The sequence below is a fragment of the Podarcis erhardii genome (genome assembly GCF_964252035.2).
Source record: "Podarcis erhardii genome assembly, chromosome: 5".
Taxonomy (NCBI): Eukaryota; Metazoa; Chordata; class Lepidosauria; order Squamata; family Lacertidae; genus Podarcis; species Podarcis erhardii.
In genome coordinates this window covers 76,406,262-76,433,435 of record NC_138509.1, presented here as the reverse complement: position 1 = coordinate 76,433,435, position 27,174 = coordinate 76,406,262, and the positions used below count along the sequence as shown (strand labels likewise).

General features: G+C 42.9%; 2 protein-coding genes across 2 annotated transcripts in view; one reads left to right on the top strand and one right to left on the bottom strand.

Moving 5' to 3' along the window:
- The window catches only part of CP (ceruloplasmin), a 324,621-nt gene that overhangs the window by 220,446 nt on the left and 77,001 nt on the right, over window positions 1-27,174 (top strand). The window lies entirely within an intron of this gene.
- Window positions 11,482-27,174, bottom strand: part of AGTR1 (angiotensin II receptor type 1) — a 54,601-nt gene continuing 38,908 nt past the window's right edge. The window contains exon 2 of the mRNA XM_081862759.1: window positions 11,482-20,132. Within this exon, the coding sequence (XP_081718885.1) occupies window positions 18,995-20,083 (1,089 nt within the window). The 5' untranslated portion in view covers window positions 20,084-20,132 and the 3' untranslated portion in view covers window positions 11,482-18,994. The remainder of the gene's footprint in view (window positions 20,133-27,174) is intronic.

The following is a 27,174-nucleotide window of genomic DNA, read 5'->3' as shown; positions in this document are numbered from 1 at the left end:
TTCCTGTCTCACCTCCTTAAACGCACACATTTTTCATTTGCTTTTTCTCTAAGACAACCGAACTACATGTCTGTTTCGTCCATCATGGCTTGCTCCAGGAAAAGTTTGTGGTTATAGTTAATGGATTGAATTAAAAATAACAAACATTTTATTATGTTGAGGCTTTGAACAAAAGGGGTGCACAGTGCTTAGAACAGGAGTGGGGAATTAGATCTGGTTGGCAGGACAGATCCTTATCTCCCCTACTTCCTGATGGCCAACTTTGACTTGTGGACAGGGATGCTCACCTGTCAGTCCTCTCATGGCACAATGATGTCAAGTGATTCATTTTTCTTTGCTTGTACAGTCTGAAATCAAACATTAGTGTGGAAAGGCAGTGTGCTTTGAAAGTGCCAATAATAAGCTGATGCCTCAATGGGCCACAGGTTCCCCACAGCTGGTTTAGAAAGTTAAGAGGAAGCCTGATCAGTCTCAAAGAAACAAGAACAACAAATTCACTGTATGATAATGAACAGGACTCAAATTCATTAAAAAACACACATTAAAAACGGACTTGTGGGAAATCATCAAATAAAATGTATTACGGCGAAAATGTCATAGGTCATTTCCTTTTTCTCTAAACATGCTTCTTTCTTCTAAATTGGTCCCAGTTGGTTCAGCTGTTTCAAGCATACTGTATCAGAACCATATTGGTGTGATAAATGACTAGCAGCTGTTACAAAAGAGTGGACATTGACCATTGCAATTGACAAGGGACAGCTTCTAAGGGCATTTCCTGGTTACGGGTTGCATACAGTTGTCTCTCACTGCTCACAGAAGGCTCTTCAACGTAGTGGAGGCTCCCATGAAGAGAAGGAGGGATTTCCACCCCCCACCCCTCAATTCTCTGTGCACATCCTTGGACCCCCTTTGGGAATAGCATGTATTTCTGTATTGTGATACACATCCCTGAGAGATGAGTTAGCGCTGCTGGGTGTCTGGGACTGGGTAGATGAGGAAGAATGGTGGAGACCACCATCTCAGGCGTCGCCTAGTGAGGAGAAAGCCTCTCCTCCTTCTGGAGGGGAGGGATTGTGAGTGGGAGCCGATTCCCGCGTCACGCAGGGGGCGTCCTGCCCCCTGCCCTGACATCATCGCTGGCGTGCCACGCCTCCTGGTTGGGCACTAAAGTTGTGGCCTTTTCTAGCCCATTAACCTAATATCTTGTGTCCACGTGTCTTTATTATTCCCAGTGGGGGACGGGTCCTCAAATCACAAAGCATAGACCTCCAGGAGTGGTTTGGCACAGGGCATACTTCAGAGTGAGATTAGGGCAAAAAGTTGGGAAATAATGGGAGAGTAGTAGAAGGAAGTGGATAGCATTCAGCAGGCAGACCCTGAGCAGCAGTTGAATGAGACGCTGTCACGAGAGAGCATCCCAGAACCCGTACCCTCCCCCCAAACCAGGCGTTCGCTGAGAATAGCAGAACAGATAGCTCAGAGGCAACTGTCACGTACCAGCCACCATTGGAGGCAGGAAGAGGAGTCAGATGAATAGGGAAGTAATGGAGAAAGGAAGGTGGAGCTTCATTCAGGGCAACGTTAGGCATTACGGTGCATCTTGAATTTGCCTCTGTAAATTGTATTAATAAACAGAACTGGAAAAGCTTGTTCCCCTATCTTGCTGCCGTCCTGGGAATCGTCCGCAGCTGTCAACAGCACCCTGACACTGGGCTTAATTTGGTGGGAGAAGCATGTGACATACAGTGGTGCCTCGGGTTACATACGCTTCAGGTTACAGACTCCACTAACCCAGAAATAGTACCTCAGGTTAAGAACTTTGCTTCAAGATGAGAACAGAAATCGTGCTTTGGCGGCGCGGCAGCAGCAGGAGGCCCCATTAACTAAAGTGGAGCTTATGGTTAAGTACAGTTTCAGGTTAAGAACGGACCTCTGGAACGAATTAATTACTTAACCTGAGGTACCACTGTATTTGTAATATTTGCTCCATTTGTAAATATACAAGCAGAGCCTTTTGGAAGCAGGTAGACACCCAACAATGACATCATAGACAGCCAGTGTGGTGTAGTGGTTAAGAGTGGTAGACTTGTAATTTGGTGAACTGGGTTCGCGTCTCTGCTCCTCCACATGCAGCTGCTGGGTGGCCTTGGGCTAGTCACACTTCTCTGAAGTCTCTCAGCCCCACTCACCTCACAGAGTGTTTGTTGTGGGGGAGGAAGGGAAAGGAGATTGTTAGCCGCTTTGAGACTCCTGCGGGTAGTGATAAAGCGGGATATCAAATCCAAACTCTTCTTCTTCATCATGCCAGAGGGAGCAGTGGAACAGTAAAAAAAAAAAAAAAAAAGATACTTAATTTTAGAAGCTTGGAAGCAGCCCACTACCCTAATTATTTTTAAATTATAAATTGGTCTCAATTTCTTTCTCTCTTTCCCCACCCCAAAAAGTATGCAGCATTTATTGTCTCGTGGTGCAACAGAGGCATAAAAACACTAGCTACATTAAGAGATTGCTGGTACCTCATGAACCAATCTACTATAATACCGTTCTTCTGGTCATAGAAATAAACCTTGTAAAGATACAAGTATACAGAGAGATGCACTAGCACTTTGCCGTACAATACTTAACCATATACAGTATACAGAGAGATGCACTAGCACTTTAACCGTACAATACTTAACCATATAGCATGTCACCTTCAGCTGATACCTTGCACTGAGCACAGTCCTGACAACTGCTACTGAATCCAGCCTTGGCTTTATACCCGCCACGGGACATACACACATTCCTTAGTCCTCAGACCCTGGCAGGTAGATAGCCCTTTCAGAAAAAAAACACAAAACAAAACACAGCAAAACAACTATTAGTCATTAGCTCCCATGGATGAAACATCAGCTGATCTAACTAGCTAACATGTTTTGGGACTCCAGGTCCCATCAGCCCCAGCCAGCATTGCTAATGGTCATGGATAATGGGAGTCATAGTCCAGCAACATCTGCAGAGCTAAGTTTTTCCAACCCCTGATGGAAAGAATGTGGACAAACATGAATCTTGCAAAATAAACTGTTCCAATTGCTTCTGTGATCCACAAAGAGAGACACAGATTTGTTTGTTTACTGGCTCATCCTGATAGTTTTTTTTTTTTTTTAATCCATCCCATTTCTTCAACTTTGCCTTTGTAATTAAATACTTCCTCCTACTGCCACGAGCTCAAAGTAACATTTGGTTGGCAAAATGAAGCTACATCCTTTACTATTTCTCAAGGGAATAATGACTTCCTCTCTTCTCTCTAATCACATTTTGAATAGCTTGTTTTTCAAATGCCACATTCTTGACCTTAAAAGGGGGGGGGGGAGCAAAGCACAGGTCATTTAACTGGTAGTTAAAATGTTCTGATTTTGTATTTAAATCTATAGGGATTAATTTTGCTAAATATGTATTCCCCTTATGCCTCTTTAGGCTGACTTTTGGTAAGAAGAGTTCAGCTTTTCTCTGTAATTTGAAATAAGCTGAAGTGGTATCTGACCTACTTCTTCTTTTCCTGGGACTTCAGCTAAAGAGCTAACACTGCAGGAGAAATATCTCTACAGAAGGGTGCTTCCTATTGTTATCTTCCCACAACCGTGTTTCAGATAAAGTTACACTGAGACATCCTAGTCCAATAATTGGGAAGTCCCCAGCTGGCAAGCACTTCTCCATTTCAAAGGTTCATGAAGTCAAAAGGTTGTGCAGGAAATGCCTCTCCATTTGTGGCAAATGGGGAAGCCATTTTGTGTAGGGAGCTCTGAAAATGCATATACATTGGAGAGCACACATAGGGCTCTGTGTTGAAATATGAGGCCATGGTCCTGCAACATAGCCTGGCACTGACAAGTGGGTTTCTCTCACTGTTGGCGATGGTAGAGGAATGCACCTTTGGGGTGTGAATATAGGGTTTCAACTGCATTTGTGGGACTCTAGCTATCAACAACACTGTTCATGTGACCCAGAAATAAGAAAATCCCTGTTGTGTTGTAGGGACTGTACCAGACTTGAATATATTTACCTTAACAACAGCTCATCCCAACATACTGTTGATTGAATTGGAAGGTAGTTCTCATGTTTATTCACAGCATTGGGCTGTAAGTCTGAATGAAGCCTTGTGTTTAGGAGATGAGATAGTGCACACATTCTGATTGACAAACTATGGAGGGAATACAGCTAGCCAGACTCTGATGTAAGTTGCACATGTTCAAATCCCAGTTTGTTGGGGTTGCTGATGAGAGCAGAGTTGGCTTATCAAATAAAAAAAGGAAAGAACTCTTACATGAATTCAAGTAAAACAGATGTGACTCCAGAGACGGGCGGACGTGCAACTGTTTGAATTCTGTGTTCTTGTACCAGAGCATCTGGTTTTGCTTTATCCACATAAGAAACACTGAGCATTTCTCCCTGACTCACAGTTTCTATCTTGTCTCATAGAGGAGAGTTTCAGCTCTACATGAAGAGCTTTGAAAGGAAGTCCACTTGAATTCAATGGGACTTCCTTCCAAATACACTTGTTTGGGCTGGGACTGTAAATAAGAAAAGACTGCAATAGTACTTTATGGACTGAATAAAGTAACATTTAAAATGTAACATTCTCCTTCTTTGGTGATCACTTGTAGCCAAGTAAGATTGTCTTCCATGAACACAATTTTAACAGTGAGTCTGTAAGTGACTGTGAAGGCCAGTTCTGGACACACACATCCTTCCACAGTGGGGGCATAGGTTTCCGGACGGGAGTTGATCACAGTCAGGGTTTGCCAAGAGTGCCTTCCTCTTAGCACATTTCTCCCTTTTGTCCTGAGTTTGAGGGTCTTCAAAGCCCATGACACCTTTGGTAAAGGCTGTTCTCCAATCGCCGCACTCACAGGCCAGTGTTTCCCAGTTGTTGGTGTTTACACTGCACACCACCCCCAGCAGCACGATCCCGGTGGGGCGCCATCGCAGCTGCCCCCCTGCCCACGCTGGACGCCAAGTGCCTGCAGGTGGCAAGCCATGCCCACAGGACGTGCGCCACACCCCTGCCTGCTCTCCGTCCCCCAGTGCCGGAACATGAAGCTCTGTAACTGGGTGTTTATACTACATTTTTAAAGATTTGCTTTGAGAGAGTCTTTAAACCTGTTTTGTTGACCACCAGCTTTACGCTTTCCATTTTACCTAGCAGCAAGTTTGCTGCTAATTGTTTACCTCAACACAAAACTCCAGATAGAAGAAAAATATTCTGTAATACATTTGTGGTTGGACTAAATGGCTTTGGAGCAGGGGGCAATAAGAAACAATTTCTACAGAAGAGTAAATGTTTAAGCCAGTTTTTTCCTTCTTCTAACTAGACAGGTCTGCTAAGCATCTGCTTTGTCATGTAAGGAAGTGGCTCTATGTCAGAGGACAAATGGGTGGGCTTCCCCTCCTTCAACTGGCTGGTAGTTAGAAGAACAAATGCCTGAGTTGAGGTGTGTGTAAGCTCGAAGCTCAAAGCAGGTGGAAACCAGAGAGAGAGAGACCCATTCTTGAATGAAGTGATGGGAGAAGCATACATCCTCGGGGTATGCTGTGAGCCCCTCCACCACAGGCTCAGGTTGTACAGTATATATGTGTAAATAAACCATATATCCTAAAGACACCGCAGTCTGCACTGTCCCTCATTCTGAAGAAACTGAACCATGGCTTGCACCACTCAGAGACTGGGTTGGCATACAACAGTAGCTTCCTATTCTATCCCTGGCTGGAGATGATGACACCAAGTTGTGGGTGTGAGAGAGAGAACAATAGCTAGGCAGTATTGGGAAAGAAACTGAAGAGATAGGCTTGATGTGTTTTCTGTGAGAATTAGTGGGCCCCTGCCTCTTCAAAAAATGGCTCAGGAAAGAGGGGCATCATTCCACCTGGCAAGCTGAAAAGCTTGTGATGATGGAAGGATTGCCATAGTGCTATGCTAAATTTCTGCCATAAGTTTCTGATCCAGGGATCCATGTATGATTCTATTGCCACTTAACTCACTGCTAACTGGGATGATGGTGGTGCCTGTTCATTTCTTATAATTGGACCAGGACTGTGGTTTCCAGTCCAACAATGTCCTGAGAGTTGGATAAGCATAGGAGCACCAATTTACCTGCCAGTTTTCTAATTTGGTATGGGCCGTTCCTTGATCAACTGGGTGGCACAAAAACTTATAAAGATGGTGCAGAATGAGACAAATTTCCCATTCCTGCTGTGGGAGCTAGATTAGCCCAAGGTGTACAGAATGCAAATGATACTTCCAAAAAGGAATTGTTTCAATTCCTGCTGTTTGACTATCAAAGTTGAATATGAAAAACAATTATATAATTGCAATACAGAATATAACTACAGCATCCCTGACTGATGACTGATGAATCTCTGCTTAAATGTCTCCAGTAGGATCTTTCCAGTGACATCAGCACATGGCGAGTAGCTACTGCTTTTTATCTTCAGTTCTGTGCTCCTGTTGCTACTGGTTGTTTTTTGCTAATTTTCCTTTAAGGGGTTGGTTTATTGCTGCTGTTTGTTATTTTTGCTCTTTATCCCCCCCCCTTTAAAAAAATGTTTTGGTATCATTTTAAATAATTTACCTCTTTGCCTCTTTGAATTCTGGTCAAAAGAAAAGTGAGATTTTTTTTTAATTTAAAAAAGGGGAGAAATAAAAATGCATAGGGAGAAGGACGCCTTATACACTGAACTTCATATATTGCACATGCAACCTTTGTTCTCACATAATAATGCATCTTTGAGCAATTTTACATTGACAAATACTTGCTGCACTAATTATCCATATTAGCTTGCATGCCTTCTTCAGTTCAGCATCCAACTCTTGTATCATATAAATTTGTCTCTCAGCATAACAGAAAGATAATGAAGTACTCAAAATCCATAATTTTCTCCAGATCAGTTCCGTGGGGCTGCAGGAACTGGCATGTCCATTCTCATTTTGCAGCTGTGCATTCACTGTATGATGGCAACCCCTTATCAAAAGAGCTTAAAATCATAGTACTAAAACATAGTATTGCTATGTTTTGTTTTTGTTTTTTCATAGAGTACGATGATTTTGTATGCAGGACCGAATTCATCAAATTACAGATGCCATCCATGTTCCATTACACCCAGTGACAAATTTCCTATTGGTTTTAATGACCGCCTTCAGGATTGTACCTTAAGGGGACAATCACATGGCACATTTCGGCAACAAGACAGGTGTTCCTGCAACTCAGCTGGCTTTCTGCCGACAGCACTGAGGCAGCATGGGGAAAATGGGTACCTGACTTCCCCAAAACCATTTAACTTGGTTCTGCACCGCAAAAAAATTATTACCAAGAATTGCCGTTACCAAGTTGTGGATCATGAAGAACCTGACTGCAGTTGTGTGAGGTCTACAGAATTAAAAAATAAAACTTTTTGGTTTGCCCTTATCTATGACCTATGATCAATGGCAAAAATTGCAAGGCATCTTCTATCCAGACTCATAGTAAATGCTTTAATTAGGTTCTTTGCCACCAACCTTTCTCAAGGTGGACCTTCACTGCTGTCTTCTATCTTCTCCCAGTAAAATTTATTCTCCAATAAAAATGCAGTCAAAATGTTTGCTGTGTGTGTACCACTGCCACACAGATCTGTTTTTTACCCTTCACTTTTTTCCTTTTAATTCAGCGACAGCTCACTCACTGCCTGCTATACAAGCTGGTGTTTGTACCATAGAGTATGCCCAAATTTTCTCAGGTGTCCCATTTGTGACTCTTCTTCTGACAGTCTGAGTTTTCCTCTGCTTGTGTATTCAGCTCTTCTAAGTATCAAGATTTCTTTGTAGTGCTTCCTTTGTGATCCTAAGCCTGCAAAAAGAACTAAACTTTCAGTATAAAAGTATAATATTTTGCTGCCTCATTACAGTGGTACCTCGGGTTACGGACACTTCATGTTACAGACGCTTCAGGTTACAAACTCCGCTAACCCAGAAATAGTACCTCAGGTTAAGAACTTTGCTTCAGGATGAGAACAGAAATCGTGCTCCGGCAGCATGGCGGCAGTGGGAGGCCCCATTAGCTAAAGTGGTGCTTCAGGTTAAGAACAGTTTCAGGTTAAGAACGGACCTCCAGAACGAATTAAGTTCTTAACGCGAGGTACCACTGTATATGGACTCCAGTTATTTGCCTACCCTCACTTGCTGGATCATCACCTTGTCGTGGTGAGTGGGCTTGCATGTTCCTATGACCCTTGTGAGTGAAGCTGTTGGGAGTCTTGTACTCCCAGCAGCGTCATGCAAGGCGGTAAGGTCAAAGGGGAGGAGCTAAACAAAGAATGATCTAAAAAGTCCTCAATGGCAGAACAGGTGGATGAGAACAAGGGGTATATTACAATGGCTGTGAAGGTGGATGAAGGCTGCAGCATATAAGAATCTGCTGGTCGTCGTGATACTCATGCCATCAGAATAGAGCCTTACTGTGAAGACTGTGTGTTGGTCAGCGTGCACTGATCTACACACATAAAACAAATTCACGCACAGGGGTCTTCCAAAAACCCATCCCAAAGAAGGCACCATTGGCAAACTTTCACCATGATCAACTCCCACCTGGAAACCTATGTCCCCACTGTGGAAGGATGTGTGGATCCAGAATTGGCCTCCACACAGTCACTTACAGAACCACTGTTAAAACTGGGTTTATGGAAAACAATCTTACTCGGCTATGAGTGACTGCAAAAAAAGAAGAAGAAGAGGAGGAGGAGGAGGAGGAGGAATTTGCTTACCACAATATAGGATTGACGTGCAGTCATAGACATACACACAGTTCATGCCTAGTTTCAGAGGGCTTAAATGGAGGATATCCATGGGTGTATGTTGCTACATACATGGAGCCCCTTCTCAGGCATGATGAACGTATGTTGAATGGGGGCAGGGCTAATCCACATGATCCTGTGATACCCCCATCCCCACCTCACAGATGTTCTCTGAAGGTTTTTGGAGTGGTTGTATGAACTGCCTTGCACAAAGCTTGTAATCTCCCAGAGTTCTCTAAAATTTGAATTAATTTGAATTAATGGGCTTCAACCTCCATGTGCAATTCATTTCTATAATGAAAAATGATTGTAGATCAGGAGCAATGGGATCTGCAGATAACCACACACACACAAAAAAACTAACGTGAAACAGACTCTGTGATTCTACTGCCCTTTGCCTTCTTCATATTTTTCTCTTTGTCATAATTTCTTTTGGCTTTAGTTAATAAAAATTGTTTCACATCTGCTGCGCCTTATAATCGTTTCCCTATAATTGGGTTATATGTTTGCCACCTTTGTGTGACATAATACCATCGCCGAGCAGTAAAGTGCATGTTATTACTTCAAAGAAGCCTTCCTTGCTGACAAGAATTAATTAGAATTCTAAATTGTTACGTAAGTCTTCTGTTCTGCAGTGGGAGCTTTAGTGAAATGATGGCAATGGATAATTAGCAGCCACTATTCTGTCTCTTCATTTTGGATAGTCCATAAAAGATTTGATGCTTCCTTTCCCTGAAATAAACAAAAACAGCTTCTGAACTGTCAGAAAACAACAGCAGCTCTTGAAGGCTAATCATTAGCAGGCTTTGTCATGGACTTGTAATTGTTTCATGAATTCTGCTTCAATCAGGGGAAAATATGCTTAAGTGCCAATAAAAAAAAAGTTTTTAAGCTATTATGATCAACCTCTCTCTTTCTCTACTTTAAAAAAGTTTCCAGGCAGTCTCTATCTGTGCCTGTGACCAATGGGAGCAGCTACGAAAAGTGTGCCTCAGGAAGGAATGTATTCTCAGGCTAGAAAGGCCCTAGGGAGGTCCTTCTGCAAAAAGGGGTTGAGGATTTGTTAGACTCCTGCCTGACATGGGAGGAGCAGGCCCTTGACATGGCATTGCTCCTGATGGATGCTCACTTTCCTGTCTGAAAAACAAAGATTCCCATAGCCCCCAGCACTCCCAACTTCATAACTCTGAGGATGAACTCCCTTGAAGCCTGCAGTAAGGAATTGTGTGGTGCATTCCAAGGAGAACACACAGCAAAAGAAATAATGGGTTTTTTTTAAAAAAAACAAACCTGGCATGAAGAGCTGCCAAATGATTACAGAAATAAGCTCCCTTTTGCTATGTTTCATTTTGGAAATTGCCCACACTAAGGATCCAGAACAAATCACCACTCGAACCCTGAATTTTCTGACTAGATGGTGCATTTCCCCCATTCCTCCCCAAATTCTGTGTTCTCAAGGAATGTCTGGAATGTAGGGGATGCCACCATGGTGCCCACAGGTAAAGGTAAAGGGACCCCTGACCATTAGGTCCAGTCGTGGCTGACTCTGGGGTTGTGGCACTCATCTCACTTTATTGGCCGAGGGAGCCGGCGTACAGCTTCCGGGTCATGTGGCCAGCATGACTAAGCCGCTTCTGGCGAACCAGAGCAACACACGGAAACGCCGTTTACCTTCCCGCCGGAGCGGTACCTATTTATCTACTTGCACTTGACATGCTTTCGAACTGCTAGGTTGGCAGGAGCAGGGACCGAGCAACGGGAGCTCACCCCGTCGCGGGGATTTGAACTGCCGACCTTCTGATCGGCAAATCCTAGGCTCTGTGATTTAACCCACAGCGCTACCCGCGTCCCTCACATGTGCTCATAAAGGTCTTACCTGCCATCTGCAGGTGTCTCCCCCCTTCCACCTCATGGAAATGAGGCTTGGAAGAAGCATTCCCTTGTAGCCCACAGGGTAAGTGGCAGTTGCGGTTTGTTTAATGCCTACAACAGTTTCTCTGGGCCCAAAATGTTTGGCAATCTCTGCCTTAAGAAATCCTTAACAGCTGAAATAGGAGATGCAGAATGTGTTACTGGATTCCAACACCCATCAGTTTGGCTAGCAGTCAGGGATCTGTAGTTCAACAAGATCTGGAGGACCACAGGTTTCACACCCAGCCATATATGTAGGAGTCATTAGACGTGATCCCAACATTCTCCAAACGATACATTTCCTGAAGCAGATTTGGGAATGTCTTCTGCACAACACCAATACACTCTGTTCAAGATGTGTCATTGGAATGGTAAGCAGCTGGTTGTGTCTAAGTACCATTCTCAGGGAGGCAATAAGGAGGATATGGAGATAGAGATATAAATGTATGCAGATTTTCTGTTCATGCAAATCATAGTATTCACACATATAGCCCTCCCACCACTGATGTGTGTGTGTGTGTGTGTGTGTGTGTGTGTGTGTGTTTGTGTGTGTGTGTGTAAGTAACAAAGAAAGCTGCATGAATCCAGACAAAAGGATGCTATTTTGACTTTTTGCATCTGACACGAACACTTCTAAGACCACCAATGGATAGAGCAGAGATGAAGCAGGAAAATGGCCTATTGTTTTGTAAATACTATGCACAATGCCACACTATTGGGTCACTTGCAGTTAACAGAAATAATAACAGTTCCTTTGACGAGACTTGCTCAGTTTCAAAATAAGCAGTGTTTATTTCGATAAAATTCACAATTCATATAAAAAGTATGAAATGATGCTCACACCATATCACTAAAGAGTAGTATGCAAGCAATGTCCATTCTCTCTCAGTCTGCTTACAGGTCTGTAGTGGGAACAGCTGGCTTTCATTGGTGGTTTATATTTTCACAGTGAAGAGCTACATTCTAGGAGTTTGAAAAATAAAGCGGCAATATACCCTCTACTGTAAAAATAATGGTGTGTTCAATTTAACTCTCTTATAGCTTTTGTGGTAGAAGGAAAAAATCAACTAGTGCAACAAACATATTCATTTTAGGAAAAGATTTGGGCCTTTTCAATCTTGGTTAATATTTCTCTACTTGTTCTTATGGCATCGCTCAACTGAAGATCAAGGATGGGGAGAGAAGCAATTTCCAGCAGTTTCCACTTCCTCACTGCAGTCCTCCTGCATGCTCCTCTACTCCAGAGACCCTCCATAGTAGTTTGGGGAGGGGGCCCACGGGCTGCAGGGCAAGGAGGAACAGCTGGAAATTTCTTACCTCCTCTGTTAGGAGGCATGTTGTCAGGTGCATAATGCAGCTGGAAGAAACCCTGTGGCTGTAAACTGAATATTTAAGGTGTACACTTTGATACCTGAAGCTCTGCATAAAAATGAACTTCCCCTATCCTCTTCATTTTGGTGAAATCCACTAAAACAGAAAATATTTGCGTTTTGTCAGAAAGAAAGAGGACAGAGCTAAAAGAATGTGCCATAATATAGGGTCTCATCCGATGCTGCAGTGCATGTAACAGAACTTCCTCTCCCTCTTCTGTCCCTTCCAGCCTCGGTGCACCCCCAAAATCAGCTCTAGGGGGTTGTGGGTAACGATTGGAAAATTTGCAAATTGCAGGTTTTGGGTTTTTTTTTTAATCCGTTTCTAATTATTTCAATCATAAAAACATAAAATGGGCCTGCTGGATCAGGCCAATGGCTCACCCAGTACAGCATCCCAGCATCCTGTTCTCAAAGTGGCTGGCCACTTCAGTTCTCCTCATATACACATGGTTTTGCGAATTTGTTTTTTAAAAGATAAAAGTCTGCCTAAAAAAAAAAATCAGCAGCATTTTAGTGCAAATTTCTCCCATTAGGTACATTTTTGGATGCAATTTCCCCACAGATAATGCATTTTTAGATGTTAGTTTCACTAAAATATGCATTTTATACACACTTTACCCCAGTATATGAATTCTATGCACATTACCTGGCTGGAGAAATGCGTTGCAAAATTCAGAGAAGTGTGCATTTTGGAGGATAGCTGTGTTTTGGTCCATGTATTATTTCAGAAGTGCAAATAAGATAAGTTTGCCTATAAATGTGAACTGCATCAAATTCCCCCCTGATCCCCAGCAGTTTGGGGACCTCTAGAACAGAATCTGGGGACTCCATTTGGCTTAGTAGAAGATGCCCATGAACCAAAATATGGATGGGAACTTTAATTGAAATCAGTTTTTAATTTCTTTCAATAGAGCTGCAACATTTAATCCTGGTTTGGCGAACCTTTGGCCCTCCATATGTTCCTGAACTATAACTCCCATCATCCCTGACCATTGCTAGGGATGATGGGAGTTGTAGTCCAGGGACAAAGGTTCCAAATCCCTGATTTAATCAATCAGTAGCTATATTTAAAATTTTTGGCTGGATTAAAAAGCTGCCCCCAATAAATTGTGCATTTTAATGGTTAATTCCTTTAAAAAGAAGTACTTTAAAAAAAGATAGGCTCATTCTTAGAAATGGCAGTCCTTCTGTGTCAGTCCATCATTTTGAATGGGTCTACTCTGACTGACTAAATCAGATATCCTGGATGTTCAAAGTGACATATATTTGAGACTTACAATATGTAAAATAATTAATAACCTTAGTTGATAACAGAAGTGCAGGGAGGAACTTTTCATTTGAACACTCCCCAAGTTTCTTTTCACTTTTCTTAACTTTAAATGAAAACACCAGTGCTGCTCACCTATCTGCAGCAGGAAATAAATATTTTAAATGTATTGCTACACATGGTTTCTATGTGCACTATTTACTTTCTATGGATAATACCATCAGAACCACTCAACACATGACAACTGATACCACACATAGAACATATCATCAAGAAACATATACGGTTCAGTAGCTATTCTCATACAAGTAGACAACAGTTAAAGCGATGACATAACTTATGAGTTGCATTTGCAGAAAATACGCCACTGAAAATACGCCACTGAAGATATTTTGCATTTGGTTCACTTTGCTTAATGCTGAAATTCAGGTGTGATTGTTCACTGTTGTTCGAAGAAGTGTAAAGAAATGTATATTAAACCATCAGGGTCAATACAGTGCTTTAGCGCCAAACAAAGACACGAATGTGGAATTAAAAACGTTTCAATTTTCAAACCTATGATTTTCATGGCTTGTGGCCTTTATCACTAATTTGAGTTAGCAAGGAGTATACTTCAGAAGTTTTTGACTACTTTCTCTGTGTGAATTTGCTGTGTTTGGGCACCCCTAAATTCTTTTTCACTGCGCTTATTAATTCAATGTTGAATGGCAACAAACTCAACTAAACAAGGGACATTCTAGAGACAAGAAAACAAAGTGATCAAGTGATCCCTTATGTGCACAGTGACTCTGGCAGCTGCATAGAAGAGCTGTCCCATTCACTTTAGTAGAGGGGGTGCAGTAGAGCTCCAGGCCTCCACTGAAGTCAATGAGTAAGCCACCAAGTAGAGAACAGCCATTGAAGTGAGTGTGGTTCCTGGAATTGGGATTGCTCTTCTTTGTTGGGTTTCCGAAGGAGGATAGATGAGCGTAGACTAAACATTTGCAATTTTCCACAAGTATCATGGAATTTTTGAGTAGCTTACTACTACATGTTCCATAATAATAATACAGCTAGAAAAGCAGTCATGATTATGCTTTGAAATTTCAATACATCACATGAACAATATATTTCACAGCCTGTATCAATATAGGGCGATATTCCATGTTAGTCACACTTACAGTAAACCCATTTAAATAAATGGGAGTTGAAGTCACCTAAGACCATTGATTTTAATGGGTGTACTCTGAATATGATTTAGTTGGCTTCTACCCATAAAATGTATATGATAGACAGTTTTGTAGTAACACTTTTTACACTAAATACAACAAAATAACACCACAAGATAAAAGAAACTACAGGTGTTACCATTTTGGTGTCACATTTATAGAACATGAAATTTAACTTTGGGTTCCTTGAACGATGACAGTTCTTATATACAAAATGTGTAGAGGAAGATATTAAAGTAAATGTAAAGCCCACTAGAAACTCATATACAGCTTTAGGCGATTACTAATTTCAGTGTCTCCAAGCAATGTTGTGGAATCACTAGCACAATGTTAATAAAAATATATATATTCATTGAGGCATAGTGTTTCCTGTACCACCAAGTGCTATCCTTTAGTAATTCAGTCTATTCTATCAATATATATTTATGATAAAGAACATTGAATCCAAGATTAGAGAAAATGATGCTCCGAGTCAGATGAAGCTTTATTATACAATAAATAGAAATAAATATCTTTATTTACAACTTCAGCAAGCCATCATTTAAAAAGAATTCTGCCAGCAGAAAAGAAAACCTTTATTTGGGTTGGATCCAGACCTGCCCTTCCCTGAACCGAAGGAGTCATTGCATTTTGGAAGGGACAGAGATCCAGCAGAGGAAAGGACTGAGGAGATTTTTTGCCAATCTCTTCTCCCCAGCACCATCTTCCATGTTGTTCCAGGGGGTCACCGGCCTTCTAGAATAGCTTTTCAGCTGGCACAGTATCAGCAAAAGCTACCTCCTGCCTTCCTCCAGTGGGAGAGTCTGGATCCAGCCCAGACTGGGGAAAACCTTTTCTGCATTCTTGGCAAATGAGCCATCCATTAACTCTGACGTGACGGGAACATGAAATTGAGAAGAAAAGTGTTCATGAGCATTGCCATTGTGGTGGTAGCTAATGAGCTATGCACATAGGACTACCCTTCTCATGCATTCACTGTCCTGTATAGCAGCCATTGCTGTGGTCAGTCACACTTTCCTGAAGAACTGTGATTACAGAGATGGTTACCATCTCATGACATCTGCTGCCTAGTTTGATCCAACCTCCTCTGCCTTCTATTCCTGTGTACTAACTGCATGATGAAATTCAGTAGTGCGAACAAGGGCTGGCAACACCCCCCCCCAGGTTTCTGTGTTTCCCCCTGAAGTACTACACTCCCTCTGAAATTGAGTGGGCAGGGGACCATTTTGGGTTGAAATGGTTTGCTAGTTTAGTTGGGGCAAGAGCATTTTCCTTAGCAGTGGGATCTCTCTCTCTTAAGCCATAAAACTCTGCGATACTGCTGCCTGTGTTGGAGGTAGCTATGGTGGGCTTTTTCTCTTCTTTTGCCCATCCATATTTCCTCTAGTCCTTTGATTAAAGCAGCAGCAGTGGTGGGGAAGTATTGTGGTAGCCACAACAAGAGCTCCACCCACTGCTACTTAAAAGCACGAGAGTGTGCATGGTTTTGAGGAGAGGACGGCAATGGGATCCCACCACTGTTGCCATAATCATAGGTAAAGGTAAAGGGACCCCTGACCATTAGGTCCAGTCATGGCCGACTCTGGGGTTGCAGCGCTCATCTCGCTTTATTGGCCAAGGGAGCCGGCGTACATGTGGCCAGCATGACTAAGCTGCTTCTGGTGAACCAGAGCAGCACACAGAGACGCCGTTTACCTTCCCGCTGGTACTACTTGCACTTTTGACGTGCTTTTGAACAGCTAGGTTGGCAGGAGCAGGGACCAAGCAATGGGAGCTCACCCCGTCACAGGGATTCGAACCGCCAACCTTCCTATCGGCAAGCCTAGGCTCTGTGGTTTAACCCACAGTGCCACCCACATCCCTGCCATAATCATAGTTGGCTCTAAAAAAGAGAGTGCTGCTGCCAGTTGTAATGGTAAATGGCTCTCAGGTCTCCCCAAATGGCTCAGCCTCTACTATATAGCAAGGAGGGAATTGTTCTCCCCGGGACCCTACATGAAGATTGTGCTGGTGAGCTGGGGATGGCCAGTTCATTGCCAATGATGTGCGAATTGGCTTTATGTTCCAGTGAAATCAGTTGCTGTCCATCCTGACTGCTAAATGCAACCTCCGCATTCCACCAAAGATTAAAGTAAGCTTACCCAACCTGGTGTCCTACAGATGTTGTAGACCACAAGTTCCACCATCCCTGACTATAGGCTTTGCTGGTCAGGGCTGATGGAAGTTCTAGGTTAGAACTGGAGGGATAGGGAAAGCAGCAAGGCAAGGCTATCTCGATCTTGCTGTGATTGTGATCTTCCCAACAGCTGTTTGGTTGCCCAGTGATGGAGACAGGTGATCCAGCTGGAAGAATCCTAATCTGTTGTGACATTGACAGACAGCAAAGTTGCCTGTGATCCAGAGCATATTTAACTTTTTTTTTTTTAAAAGTAAGACTGGTAATGGGACATATGCATTATCTTCTTTGGATTGCACACAATATGTCTGTTTTACATATTTAAAACAATGCAAAGTATATGCGCACATATACAGCAATAAGGAGCATTGAAGACTTGTAACAACTGCTGATGGGATATAAAGTAGATGCGTATAGTTTGCAATCAGTAAAATAAATCCATCTGATTTCAGTAGACATTGAACATAGCAAACCACATTTCTTTCTTTCCATGAACACCAAATCAGTTGCATGGGGAAAAAATCCTGAAGTCATAGTGCAATCTGCTGTACTGCTTGAGGATGCATCAAGCCCAGGCACACCTCCTAACTTCCTTGCAGTGCCCACGTTGTATGTTTCATGAGCATAATGACACATTCCAGGCAGTTGGCTGTGATATAACACAACAAATGTACACAAGTCTAAAAAGTGTATGGAAGATTCGGGGGGGGGGGGAGCTCCCCCCTGCTCTCCGTTGTTGTTGCAAAAATAGATCAGCATGTGCAAAAACCAGAGAAAGGAAATAGTGATGGTGAAATCTCAATCAGTCAAAGCTGTAGATGAAGGCCAAATCAGATTTTAAAAAATTATGTATATCTGCAGTGATGGAGAAGGGGTGTGCCAATGACATCAGCAAATCTTTGGTTTAATTGTGGTGAGTATAATACCAGTTTGGGGGTGGACCAACATTGGCAAAAAATAAAAAAATACATTAAGAATGCACCTAAGTACAAATTAAGAGTAGAATCCACTACAGGGGTCTGTGCATTCTACTTATAGGATATATTCTGACCAATCAACTGAAATCTAGACAGTGCAGGCATGCCCAAACTGTTCCTATTGCCTGAGTTTATGAGGACTCAAATTCACATGTGAATAAACTGTTTATGCATATTCACTGATTTGTCCTCAGTCTAAATCAGCAGCACTTCCTGGTTGACAAAAAGTCAACCAGGAATTGCCCAGGGAGGAGATCCTGTTCCCAAAACATTGGAGCAAGTTTACACATATAAATTTCCTTAATGGATCAGTCCCACAGATACAAAAGGATGCTACATGGATGTGTAGCACTCAGGATGCTGTGCAAGATGGTCCACACTGGATTGGGTAAATTTGGTGAACTTTGACACCAATCACAAATCACTTCCCCACCCAATTCTTCTACACATATGGCCTCTACTCTCAAAACTCTTTAGGGCTCATATTATTGGAAGGAACATTTGTCTTATATAAACAACAAATAGATATAGTTCCACAGAAGTCAAGCATTGAACAAATATCTACAGAATGAAGCACTTTTCAATGAAATTTAGAACACAATTTTATGTGTTGCATTTAGTCGAATAGGTAACAAGTGTAATTTGAAAACTGAAACATTTTACACATATGTGGTTTCATTCTACTTCAGATGTACACTCCTGCCTTATTTGAAAATGACCTCCAAATGTATGCTCATCCAAGTTTCCTACTGACACTAGAATGGACTTTATGGTGTATATATGTAAATGTAGCATAGGTAGATTTTGATTACAATCAAGTAGTACATATGACATATGAATTCACATTCTTGAAAAACCTCGTGACTTTTACTTTGCTTTCATCAGTCTGAAAACAGGCCTTTCTTATGTCTCCTGTGTAATAGGCCCCAAAAGGCAATGTCAGAGTTGCTTGTGCATGTTCAAAGCAAATCTCAGAGCCTTGATAGAATGAATTGGACCACACTTCCTAGCACATTTCAAGAGCTCTTCCACATACTCTTGTCCCCCAAGCTTTAGAAAGGCAGGCTGATGGTGAATACCTCAGCTTACTTACTTTCATTAACATTTGCTGTAAACAACCAACAATCCTCTTCACAAGACGAAACAAGAGGCCACTGCTCAGTTTTAATAGGACAATGTGTCTCAGATGGTTAAACACTTAAAGCTGTGGTGGTTGGGACTCTGGGTGAACATCACTGTGCTGGCCAGCTAGGTTGTGGAAAACGTGCTCCGCCAAGTCGTCACTCAGTGTCCAAAAACCCATTTTTGGGGGCTGTTAGGATTAGGTTTTCCGAAGGCCGATAGGAAAGAGAGGACATCTTTGTCGTGAAACTAGCGTGTCTGACATTGTGGGGGCTGTATTTCAGAAGCTGGAGGAAATATTTCCTGAAGTTCTTTCCAAAAAAGCCATAAAAGAGGGGATTGAGGCAGTTGTTAAAATACGCTAAGCAGATCGTGAAAGGCATCGCTGTATCCACAATGTCGATGATATTACAATCGGTGATCACACTGAGTTGAATCAGCACATCCAGAAAAGTGAATATTTGATGAGGAACCCAAGAAAAAAAGAAGAAAAGGACAATTGCAACAATCATCTTGAAAATATCATCGTTTCTGGTCTTGTTTTTCTGAATCTGGTATGCTTTCTTCAGGGCTTTCCAGATTAATATATAGCTTGTTAAAATGATCACGAAGGGGATCAAGAACCCCAGCATGTTTTTCGATAAGCCCAATCCAACTTTGAGTGTCGTGCCGTTGGTTGTGTTGGAGGGGGTCTGATACCGAAAAGCACATACTGTTATATTTTCATTTTCGATTAAGTACACGGTACGGTGGATAATCACAGGCAAGCTGGCAAGGGCTGCCATCAGCCAGATGATGATGCAAGTTACCCGGGCCACAAGCATCGTGCGCTGAAGCCGGGACTTCATTGGGTGCACGATTGCCAAGTAACGGTCAATGCTGAGGCACGTCAGGAGAAACACGCTGGCATACAGGTTGAAGGTTGCTGCGGCTGAAGCTAACTTGCACAAGCCACTGCCAAAAGGCCAGCGGTATTGCATGGCGGCATTGGCTGCCCACAGTGGCAAAGTCACGAGGAAACACAAATCAGCCAGAGCTAAATTGAACAGAAAGACACTTGCCACAGTTTTCAGCTTCATGAAGAAGTAAATAACAATCACCACCAAACTGTTTCCGAATATACCTATGATGAAGATGATGGTGTAAACCGTTGGAACAACAATTAGCATGTAGTTGTGCCTTCCCAGTGAGGGGCAGTCCACGTGAATTCTTTTCACAGTCTCTTCTGTGGACATATTTAGGAGCATTTTGATAAGTTCAGGTAGAGGCTATTTGGAAAATTAATTCCAGGCTCATCTGGGGAAGAAAAATGAGAATATTATCACTACTGCTTTGCCTTTATATTTAAATATTTTTTTGTGGTGGGGGGAATGGACTTGTTCAACAGTTTCTTAACAGCAATTATGGTAGATGTTTAATACTCTAACTACATTTTCATGAATTAAATTCCGTATTCCGGAGAAGCATGCATTATGCTCCAAATATTTAACCTAGTACTTTGATTTCAATTGACATAAGTTATGTTATTTGGGCAGGGACCAGTGCTCACGGGAAAAGCACATGGCCCTAAATTCAATCCCTGGCAACAGTTGTTGTTGTTGTTGCTGTTGTTGCTGCTGTTGTTGCTGTTTTAAAAAAGAATAAGAGCAGATTCACACTATACATTTAAAGCACTATCCCACCACTTGCCATGACTGTTTAATGGCTTCTCCCAAAGAATTTTGGGAGCTGTAGTTTGTTAAGTGTGCTGTGAATTGTTAGGAGATCCCCTTCACCCTCCAGACCTACAATTCTCAGAGTTTCCTGCGAAGAGAGATTGATTGTTAAACTACACTGAGAATTGTAGCTCTGCAGATGGGAGATAGGGGTCCCCTAACAACTCTCAGCAAATGGCTCCATAGCAGTTTCCTAGCTAGCAACCAATTTTAACAGTGGTATTGGAAAAACGGATAGCTAACCCTTTCCTGCCACCTTTCAGTAGCTTTGTGGAAGAAGAGAATTCCCATAAGTTGGAATGCAAGTTGGAATCACTAAAATGACCTTTAGGGGGAACGTTTATTCTCCTCTTCCATTGGTCCCCCACCCAATCATCATTTCCATAAAACACACAGACACACACACACACACACACACACACACACACACACTACATAGTAATGGTGGGTTACCTCACAATGTTATTGTATTCCACCTTGTCACAGATCCACAACAATAGTGGGAAAGGGTGTTTGCTACTTGTTACTTTCTTGAAACAATTCTCAGTATTGCACTGCATGTCTGCCTCCTGCCCTTAGGTTGGTACATCAAAATGAAATCCAGGCATTAAGAGCTAAGCTTTAGATCGAGGATGGGAGATCTGTGACTTTCCATATGTTGTTGAGCTATGATTCTCATCATCCTTGATCAGTAGCCATGCTGGCGTTTAGAATTCCCGCTCCATGATTGCAGTATTGGATTGTTGTCTATCACATGATGGTATATGTTTTGACTCCACAGAGTGGGAAGTGACGAAGACAGGATGTTTGTGTTACTGTGTTCAGTGAAGTAGTACTATTGTTCTTTGTTCTTTTTCTTTTTGCTGTCTGATGCTAGAGAGAGAAGGAGCCATGTTGGAGTGCTCCGTGTGTGTTTATATGTAAATAAAGTAGATTAGCCAAAATGCTGAGTTGCTGAGGTCTGTTACGCATGATGCGCAAACTCTGCGGATCCCTAAGTGTGCCGGTGTCGGTTGGCATCGGTCGCTGTGATGTTCAGGCTGAAGAAAGCTCATGAAGCTCCCAAATGATTGACCAGGAGGGAAAGAACATGCCAGTCATGTGTCTCTACCAGGGTCCTACTCAAGTGTAGGCTGAGCTCCTGACAACTGGCTGGGGCTGGTGGAAGTTGGAGTCCATCAACGTCTGGAGGGCCACAAGTTCCCCATCCTTGTTTAAAACAATTTTATATCAATCGTAATGACTTCTTGAATTTAGGTATATTAATGTTTTCTTGCACTCTACAAGAACAAGGGACTGACTCAGTGCTTTTTTTCCTGGGGCTACGCATACCCCTAAACATTTTGTGAATCTAAGTTTGGTCTCATTGAGGGGCAGTATTTCAATATGAGTAGGAAAATGAGAGTACCCCTTAACATTTTTTTAAAGAAAAAAAAAGCACTGGACTGACCTAAGCAACCTGGACATTACATTATGAAAAATGAATGAAATGTTGTTCTTTCCACTGCAGTATCTTATCAATGTAAATGCCAAATATAGCACAACTGCTAGATCCCAGATATCTTGGTGTTCTGTTTAGATTATATTATGGATCAAAATAATCAGCATCTGAGTAACATTCATAGGCTATGTTTTGGCTGCTCACTGGAGACCAAGACAAACAACACAATTAAATATGTTTTTAGTGAATCACTTAAGAGGTCGTCTTGGATCATGGAAGTTTAATAGCTGTTAATGAAAACAAAACCTCTTGGCATTCAGAAACTTGTCTATCTGAACTTACGTGGATCTCTTGCCAAAAGTTAATTTGTGTCTGATTAGCAAGCATATTGGCTTTATTCTTAAACTCACTTTGGGTATGCTAAGTCACTATGATTAAAATAAATATGAGCCAAAATCAATGAACCAAACATGTTTTCTTGCTGATTGTAATGGAATAATAGTATGAAGAAATTGTATATTTGGGGTGTGTTGCCTGTAACAGGAAAGTAGTTAGTTGTTCCATTGGCAGAAGCAGCAGCCATGTATTGTGAATTCACATAAGATCTGTTCACATGACATCATACACCCTGTAATCACATTCCTGGTTGGTGCAGGTTCAGAAGGGTCTTTTGAATAGTTAATAGGTACAAACTGAGTTTTACAGGATCCCAGAATGTGTGGACTGATCCTCTAGACCAATGATGGCCAAACCTGACCCTCCAGCTGTTTTGGGACTACAACTCCCATCATCCCTAGCTAACAGGACCAGTGGTCAGGGATGATGGGAACTGTAGTCCCAAAACAGCTGGAAGGCCAAGTTTGGCCATCACTGCTCTAGACATACAGTTCATACTTGTGTAGGGTTTGTTCACAAGGTCTGTTGAATGCATGCACTTCAGGGTGGGGGGAGTGGATACCAACCTGCCTTACCTACATTCATTCATGTGCATGCCATGTCATGTGAATAGGACTTTAGTAAGAGATACATAAAGAGAGTATAATACTCAGCAAAATGAGCAGGAGGGTATTTCTGAAGCAAGTGAAGTAATAGACACTACTATCTAAAGAGAGGGCCCCCTCTTAAAACCATTAAATCCAGAATTTAAAAATTTAGGGGTGTTCTCAACTAATTTTTCAATGGGTAGGCCCATTGAAATTCATGGTCATGACTAATGTAGGGCCATTGGTGGACAGGCGGAGTCCCCAGATCCTGAGCGGTCCCCCCCGTCATGTGGAATAACGACTCAAGACAACGTGCTATGGGATTAAATTGGCCACAACTTTATTAAATTTCAAATGTGGGTAGACCTTGGCTCAGGCATTGGGCGTTCTCCCTCCCCAGTCCCCAGCCGGGGACCTAGGGAGCATCAGGGTTATCCAGTGTGTGTGTGGGGGGATGGGCCGGCTCTGGAGAACATATGTTCAAGCAGAGATAGCCGCCCCCATTACGCCGCCACCGCAGGGGAGAGCAATGATGACCTTTCGGCGTACGGTCAAAGCCTCCCTTCAGAAACCCCTTTAATGGGGAACTCAAGTGAGGATTCCCAGGTAAGATCCTCCCTCTATTGTGTGGGCAGGTAATCCCTCCCCTACCTGGCCTGGTCTCCTTGGCAACGCTTCCCCCAGGAGGGATTGGACAACTGACTGAGGTAGGACTCCAGGTATCCCACCTGAGGGAAGGCAAAGCCAAGCCTATGCTGTTGGAGCCACTCCAGATCTAGGGGCTGCGTGCATCCACGCAAAGGGCGCCCCCCGTTTTAAGCGGGGAGCGGTCATTAATTTTGATGGATTTAGTTAGTTGATAAAAGTTAGTTGAACACCACCCTTAGAATTGCCTAACTGCAGCACTATATTTATTCCTGGATAGAAACTTGACTGCACTCTGTGATTCCATGGCTACTTGTTGTTTAATTGACAAATTGTGGGGGTGCAGTATTGCAAAAGAGCATGTTAACTCTGAATATCTGCAATGACTCCTGGATATAATTCCATTATAGCAAAAGTGTTGTTTCACAGAGGACGAGTGCTACAGAATGCACTTATATTAGCTAAGGATCATTCAGTTTCTTAGGAATTGCACTAGCACTGAATACCTAATTATGTTACAGATAGGTAGCCGTGTTGGTCTGCCATGGTCAAAACAAAATAAAAAAATTCCTTCCAGTAGCACCTTAAAGACCAACTGAGTTAGTTCTAGGTATGAGCTTTCGTGTGCATGCACACTTCTTCAGATACACTGTGTATCTTTAAGGTGCTACTGGAAGGAATTTTTTTATTTTGTTTTTACCTAATTATGTGTAACTGAATATCAAACTTTTGTCAAGGACCACAATTTAATTTCCCCTATTCATGGGAAATTTGACTGTAAATTATAGTTTAGGCACCTCTCAGAAAGAATCTTTGTTATTTTTATGAAGTTTAAAAAGTTAAGGCAGATATTTTAAATGGAGGTTTCTCAATAATTCCTGCTTTGAAGAAATAAAGCAATATACTGACCACAGAAGGTCCCATTTTAGGGTTTTTAAACATGTGCAACATTTGACACACCCTAGCGCCAAAACTATTAGCCTCATTATTAATCAGGATTGCCTTTCAGTTCGCCACAAAAAAGAATAAAGAGAATTGCCTTTTGGCGAATCATAAGGCTGCCATCACATCATGCTTTTAAAGCTCTATGATAACACTTTAAGGAGCCATGGCTTGCCCCCTCCAAAGAATTCTGGGAGCTGTGATTTGCTAAGGCTGCGGAGAGTTGTTATGAGACCCCTGTTCCGCTTCCAGAGCTATACTTTTCAGAGTGATTTAAAAATCAATCCTTCTTCAAGGGGTACTCTGGAAACTGTAGCCATATGAGGGAAATATAGGCTTACTTTCAGCTGCACTGCTTGGGAATTAAGGTTCCATTGGGTCACCAGCCTCTTTTGGCCAGCAGACACAAATGGAATTTTGGGTGCATGGTAGAACACACTCTAAATCAGGGGTGTTTCTGGACTCCAACTCCCACCAGCCCCTTCCCAGAATGTCTGATGGTTGTGGCTGCACTCCAGCAACATCGGGGTCACAGGTTCCCCGGCCCTGCTCCAGATGATGCAGTGAATGAACTACCATATTGGCCTGAATATAAGCCGCACCTTTAAAATTCAACCGGGGGGGGGGGGGGAGACAATACCCGAATATAAGTCACTCCCTTGAAATTCCACAGGCACTCATACCTGTAAATGACAAATGTAGAAGAAAATCCTACTGGTACTAGAGTGGCCCCGCAAGTGGCTTAAACACTTTGACACGATCGACTATAACATCCTTCTGGACCGTCTAGAGGGGCTGGGAGCTGGGGGCACTGTCATACAGTGGTTCCGCTCCTTTCTCCTGGGCCGTGTCCAGAAAGTGGGGGGGGGGGATGAGTGTTCAGACCCCTGGGCTCTCACTTGTTGGGTGCCTCAGGGTTCCCTCCTCTCCCCCATGCTTTTTAATATCTATATGAAGCCGCTGGGAGAGATCAGCAGGGGGCTTGGGCTGGGTGTTCATCAGTATGCAGATGACACCCACCTCTACCTCTCCCTTAAATCAGAACCAGTGAAGGTGGTGAAGGTCCTGTGTGAGTGCCTGGAGGCGTTTGGAGGATGGATGGCGGCTAACAGATTGAGGTTGAATCCTGACAAGACAGAAGTACTGTTTTGGGGGGACAGGGGGTGGGCGGGTGTGGGGGATTCCCTGGGGTAACTGTGCCCCTGAAGGACCAGGTGCACAGCCTGGGAGTCATTTTGGACTCACAGCTGTCCATGGAGGCGCAGGTTAAGTCTGTGTCCAGGGCAGCTGTTTACCAGCTCCACCTGGTACGCAGGCTAAGACCCTACCTGCCCGCGGGCTGTCTCACCAGAGTGGTGCATGCTCTAGTTATCTCCCGCTTGGACTACTGCAACGCGCTCTACGTGGGGCTACCTTTGAAGGTGACCCGGAAACTGCAATTAATCCAGAATGCGGCAGCTAGACTGGTGACTGGGAGTGGCTGCCAGGACCACATAACACCGGTCCTGAGAGATCTGCATTGGCTCCCGGTATGTTTCCAAGCACAATTCAAAGTGTTGGTGCTGACCTTTAAAGCCCTAAACGGCCTCAGTCCTGTATACCTGAAGGAGCGTCTCCACCCCCATCGTTCAGCCCGGACACTGAGATCCAGCGCCGAGGGCCTTCTGGCGGTTCCCTCATTGCGAGAAGTAAGGTTACAGGGAACCAGACAGAGGGCCTTCTTGGTAGTGGCGCCCACCCTGTGGAACACCCTCCCTTCAGATGTGAAGGAAATAAGTAGCTATCCTATCTTTAAAAGACATCTGAAGGCATCTGAATTTTTTAATATTTAATGCTGTATTGTTTTTAATACTTGATTGGGATCTACCCAGAGTGGCTGGGGAAACTCAGCCAGATGGGCGGGGTATAAATAATATTTTTTATTAATTATTGTTATTATTATTACCTGTTTGTAGCACCATAAAGGCAAATCAATACTGCACTGTCAATACCATGTGTCTGTTGCAGCAGTGATATCGTAAAAGCCAATTTTTGTAAGGTTGCGAATTTAAGCTGAACTTTAATTTTTCACGGTTGGAATTTGGGGGGGGGGGCGTGCATCTTATATTTGGGCCAATATGGTATTATAATCTGCTGAATAAAACCACCTTAGTTTGGAATTTTGAGGGCATGAAATAAGAGGACCATGAACTTTCAGAGAAAGTATGCCACTGAGTTCCAGTTGCTGGGGGAAGGCTTTAACTTTCTTGCCCTGGTCACTTTCTTAGAGACCGCCGGTTGGCCATTATGGGTGGGAAACAGGTTCTTGTTTGGTCTGCTCAAGGAATCTTTGTATGTCCCCATTCAGATGTTGCCTATTTTAATTGCACAAGATAATATCCTTCAATATGTTAAGACCTGAAACCAGGATGTGTGTCTTCCCATCCGTGCTCCTGTGTGAGTCATCTGATCCGCTTGAGAGCACAAAAGACACATTTCTTGAGGGGCGCTCTCATGGTGCCCCAAAATGTGTGTTTCGGGGTGCTGTGTGAGATCGCAGCCCTGAAAAAGGTGCTTTTTCTGGGGTGAGATCTCGGTGCGAAATCGCGAGAGATCACAGCACCCAAAATTAT